Source organism: Tuber melanosporum, assembly GCF_000151645.1.
Source record: "Tuber melanosporum whole genome shotgun sequence assembly, scaffold_165, strain Mel28".
NCBI classification, from domain to species: domain Eukaryota; kingdom Fungi; phylum Ascomycota; class Pezizomycetes; order Pezizales; family Tuberaceae; genus Tuber; species Tuber melanosporum.
Genome location: NW_003298825.1, coordinates 90068 through 95250, shown reverse-complemented (window position 1 = coordinate 95250; position 5183 = coordinate 90068). Strand labels below are relative to the sequence as shown.

The window sequence follows — 5183 nt, the reverse complement described above, 5'->3', positions numbered from 1 at the left end:
AACTTCGCAGCTGGCGTTGGGGTTGCGTCAGCAATAGTGGATTCCTTTAGTATACGAACCTACTCACTTCTGCCTTCCTGGTCGTTTAACCCCACTGTCTGCCTCCCTCCACTCCCACCCTTTCTTGAATCAATTCTTGGCGCGTCTCTTTTTTTCTTGTCAAAAATGCTTTCCGCCAGAATATTCTTTCCTTGTAGAGTTTCCGCTGCCATTCCCATGCTCTCCACTGCCAGAGCTGCAAGCACTTGGAGCAATGTTACTCAAGGGCCACCTGTGCGTCACTTTTCACACTATATACCTTGCGTGAGCATTTACTGACCTAATAGTTCTGATAAAGGATGTAAGTATTTGGCTTACTAACCCTGTTGAATATTTCAGACCTTGTTTATTGAGGATAGTGTTTTCCTCTTGGATAGGCAATTCTAGGTATGGCGCAATCTCTTGCACTGGTTTGAGAATGGCTGGGTCCGATTAACGGCTGTTCATTGTCAATCCTGCCAGCGTGCCTCTTGAATTGGGTCTGTAGTTTTGAATAAGTAGCTGACTAGAGAACAGGTATTACCGAGGCGTATAAGGCAGACAAATTTGACCGCAAGGTTAACTTGGGTAACTTTCTTTATCGCACCAACGTGGACAGGAGTAACTAACCAACTGTAGGAGTTGGGGCGTACCGTGATGACAAAGGAAACCCATATGTTCTACCCTCAGTTCGTGCTGCGGAGGAGCGAATTCTCATGAAAGGTCTCGACAAAGAATATGCTGCAATCACCGGTGTCCTGTCTTTCACCAAAGCTGCTATTGAACTTGCCTACGGAAAGCCGTCTCATGCACTCGATAGGATTGCCGCTACTCAGTCGATTTCAGGAACAGGGGCTCTTCGTATTGGCGGCGCGTTCTTAGAGCGTTTCTACCCCTTTTCAAAGACTGTTTACTTGCCAACACCATCATGGGCCAACCATGCCGCTATTATGAAGGACTCCAAAATCAACGTTAAGAGCTACAGGTACTATAACAGTCAGACTATAAGGTTGGACATTGACGGCCTTCTCGAGGATATCGGGAATGCGCCTAAGAACTCGATATTTTTGTTCCATGCCTGTGCCCATAATCCTACAGGTGTTGACCCTACCCCAGAGCAATGGCGTGCGATTAGCGAGGCTGTGAAGAGCTGCGGGCACTTCCCCTTCTTTGACATGGCGTATCAAGGATTCGCAAGTGGAGATACTAACAAAGATGCTTACGCCCTACGTTACTTTATTGAGCAAGGTCATCCTGTGGCCTTGTCCCAGTCCTTTGCAAAGAACATGGTACGCTGGAATACGGGATTTTTAGGTTGACGTTACTTGTATGGGGCACACTGATCTGTGTCATATGTTTAGGGTTTGTATGGTGAGCGTGTTGGCGTTTTCTCCCTACTTGCCGAGTCAGCAGAGGAGAAAAGACGTCTCGACTCTCAAATCAAGATTCTTGTCCGCCCATTGTATTCCAATCCCCCTGTTAATGGTGCCCGCATTGCCTCGGAGATTTTAAACGACCTTACTCTCCGCAAACAATGGCTCAGTGAGGTGAGGGGTATGGCGGATCGAATTATTTCCATGCGTGCTGCTTTGAAGACCAACCTCGAGGAAATTGGTAGCAAGCATGATTGGAGCCATATTACCTCACAAATTGGGATGTTTGCCTACACTGGTCTAAGGCCCGAGCAAGTTGATAGATTAGCCAAGGAGGTAAGATGAGCCGGCTTCCTTCTGTGTCTTGAACACAAGCACATCTGATCTCGCACTAGTTCTCCATCTACGGAACCAAGGACGGCAGAATCTCGGTCGCCGGCATTACCTCCGATAACGTCAAGTACCTTGCAGAATCAATCCACAAGGTAACTGCTTAAAAATTGGGAACCTACATTGTTAAGACAAGTGCGAGATATTGGCTTTGGTGGTTCATAGAAATAGAGGTAATGATGTGCTTTGGGGGAACGGGGGTAATCTTGGATGATCTGGTGAAATATGTATTGTACCGATTCTTGCAAAAGGCGCTCTCATATATTGAGTTGATTTTAGTGTGTGTTTTGCCATCCATCTTGAAAAGTGCTAAAATGGGTAAACGCGAATTGTACCCAGCAACTTGTAGCTTTTCCAGGTTTGTATCTGTAGAAGTACAAATAAAAGTCACAGGAGTGTCTGGTTGATACAGATAGGGGCAGGAAAGGTACTTAAGCTGGTGTAATTACATGAATCAGGGAAACTAATTTTGTTAAAAAAAAAGGTTAATGAAGAAGGTGAAGACCTTTTTTTTTTAGAACCTTACAATATGTATCTGGAATAGGATATCTATTTGTGTTATTTAGTGATAATTATTGAAAGTAGTTGTTCTGTAGTGGCGATTTTCACCTGAATGTGTACCAGTAGTACGCAGTTTATTATAATATGAAAGAAGCAGCGTTTTGGCTCGGCTACTGTAATTTGGTCTGTCAACCAGACATGACACATTCAGTCAAAATGACGTTTTCACTCAAAACTTTATAATTAGTGTTATTATAAAGGTTTGGGGAGTGGACCTCACAGGCTGAGAGGCTTCTTACTCGGGTACTGTACAAGATTTGTCCGGGAATGGTTGAGGCTCCCTGACAAGAAAATTACAAGGGAAGCAGAACCTGGTGATGTCCGCAACGGCAGAGTGTTGGGCTTGTTCGTAGAAGCCGGAGGTGGCATTTATGACAGCCATCTTTCATCATCGACCCGAATCACACCCAGCCCACCAGGGTAAGTAGTCTTACCTTATATATATCTGGGGTAGCTCGTTTCGGATACGTACTGGTACATGTACTTCTTACGTTTCTAGCTTCTAAGGAATCAACGAATAGGAATTGGTGGAAATGAGCATTAGATTCCTATGAGCACCTCCTCAGGTACTCGTACAGTATAGTACTTATTTGTTACCATGGATGACAATCGGGACCAGTCACCTCGCTTCTGCGAACTATACAATCCCAATTAATTGCTGTCCAGCGCAGCCGGATGGGCGGGTAACCTCTATTGCGTTCCCGGTTCCGATTTCCCAAGAGGACGCTGTTGCTGGTTGATACCCGACCGACCAATTCATGACGCCGGTGCTTACCGGAAGTGTTGCGATAATGTACGAGTACGAGTACTGGGTGAACGATACTTCGGGGTCGAGTGCTAAGGCGAAACAACAGCTCTTTAAGGCAGCACTTTAACCGTTGAGGTCGTACAGGAGTGTCTTACAAATTGATATATTGATACACCGTAAAAATCTCTTTTGGAACTTTCTATCTGTACTGTCTCACGAATATCCCTCTAAATCGTAAAACCAATACAAGATAGGTTTAGCTTAGCAAGTTAACTGAATTGCGGAAACCAGTTAATGAGATCCAACATGGTCTATAACTCAGGTTATCACATGTCGGGAAAGCACTAATCCCTCTTAAGGACCATTGTCCCTGAATCCGGAAATTAGCTACATAGGTGAGATAGCGAATTTCCAGAGTGTTTACTCAACGTACTTATACCCATATTAGAGCTGGTACAAGTACCATAAAACCTTGGGTATAACGAACTTGTCTGTGCTGGTTTTACTGCGTGTTTTCTGATTTCTCTGATTGGCTCCATGGCCTTCTCTATCACCCTATAGCCTTCTCCACTACAGTACTACTCAGAGAACGGTGTTGGCTCCAGCCACTACCCAAGAGTTCAACAGACTTTTTTCCATTACCAAAATGCCAGGAAACCTACCAGTTGTGTGCGCAGATAACTTGCATATTATAATAAACTTGGCCAATAAGGGTAAAGTTTGACAGACAGAATTATGCGCAAATCCCAAGTATAGCAGTTTCCGATTATTTAAATGGCCAAAGAGGATTTGTTTATATTATCTGGCCTAGTTTATGAGCTCTCCATCCATGAAAGAATCTAAATTTGCCGCATGGCCAGGTCAGTCAGTTCGTTATACCCGAATTTTTATGGTAGTTTACCAGATACTTAACTTTCCAAAATTATAGAGGAACCGGAATGCAAATCACGCTGAGGACAGAATACCATAGATAATTTCTCACAGTATGTTATGTGTCTATGTTGTTTGCAAAGGGGATAGCTTTCAAGAATGATTATTCTGGAAGTGTTAGCTAAGTGCTGGTCTTCTTAAATTACGATCGGTTGTATAAATATCGCTTCTATTATAATATTGAAATTAAAAGTGATTATTTTCTTGTCTTGTCATTTAAAATAATTAGTTGTCCACGGTTTTAAGTGCAGTTTCTTTGTTTTTTTTTCTTCCTATTTCGGATAATATTTGCAAGTCGGTATAGCCTCTCTGGAAAGTCTTGGAAAATAAATGCCAAGACAAATTTTAACCTTAAGTATCATAGAAAATTTTCCTTCCCCTTTTCCTTCTCTCCCTCTCATCTCTCCTCACATACTACCAGTACTTTTTCAAATCTCCCCAACACTATACCTCTCAACTTACTTCAAACATTTTTCATCTATTCTCTAAGTAGTTGAAAAGCAATTACTATTTCTCACTTGGCTCATCTAGTTAAAATATATACTAAGTATCTTGTAGGTATTGTCCCCCCTTCTCCTAATACTGTTTTCTGTCTCTTATAACTAATTTTATCTATTTTCCTTCACAGCTTTGTTTTAAGCTTAGCTTCACAGGTAGGACACTTTTTTTTTGTTTTCTTATTTGCATAAACAGCTTATAACTCTGTTTTGCTTTATCTAAAATATTGGTTGAGTCTTGTTCTAACTTGTATTTTTTATATACAGAAATAAATCTTATCATGGATCCTCAGTTACACACATCTGGCAGCGGGTCGGCCGGCTCAGAAAATAATACTGAACCAATGCTACTCCCCGTGTTCTCAGATAAACAGGTCAGCATTCAGACTCCCGAGTTCTGTTGGTTTTCCTTTTCTCTCTTCATACTACCGGTGAGATTAAGAACCCGGGCAATGGGGTCGACGCATATCGGGGTAACCAATTAATGTCTTCGGCAACGAATTCGTCGACTTATCAGAAGCCTTAAACATTTGAGGAATAAATTCTTGAGCAATTAGTACACTGCGGACTGCTTTATCATTCTGATTTTGGTAAACGCGCTTGCTTTATCGATATCTCAGTTTTACCAGCGCTTTGTATTTGTCCGGGTTATCAATCTCACTTGGA

General features: G+C 42.4%; 3 protein-coding genes; all 3 read left to right on the top strand.

Annotated features, from left to right (window-relative positions):
* Nucleotides 1-34: 34 nt before the first annotated feature.
* On the top strand, nucleotides 35-2064 carry GSTUM_00003243001 (uncharacterized protein). XM_002836882.2 has 6 exons: nucleotides 35-198; nucleotides 234-277; nucleotides 551-606; nucleotides 658-1307; nucleotides 1380-1727; nucleotides 1787-2064. The coding sequence occupies exons 1-6, from the start codon at nucleotides 166-168 to the stop codon at nucleotides 1886-1888; spliced, it is 1233 nt and encodes a 410-aa protein (XP_002836928.1). The 5' UTR covers nucleotides 35-165; the 3' UTR covers nucleotides 1889-2064.
* A 2286-nt stretch (nucleotides 2065-4350) lies between these two features.
* On the top strand, nucleotides 4351-5002 carry GSTUM_00003242001 (uncharacterized protein; the record flags this gene model as incomplete). The annotated part of the gene is made up of 4 exons (XM_002836881.1): nucleotides 4351-4375; nucleotides 4522-4574; nucleotides 4649-4673; nucleotides 4785-5002. The coding sequence occupies 4 exons, from the start codon at nucleotides 4351-4353 to the stop codon at nucleotides 5000-5002; spliced, it is 321 nt and encodes a 106-aa protein (XP_002836927.1).
* A 114-nt stretch (nucleotides 5003-5116) lies between these two features.
* The window catches only part of GSTUM_00003241001 (uncharacterized protein), a 2733-nt gene continuing 2666 nt past the window's right edge, over nucleotides 5117-5183 (top strand). The window contains exon 1 of the mRNA XM_002836880.2: nucleotides 5117-5183. This exon is cut by the window's right edge and continues 1018 nt beyond it.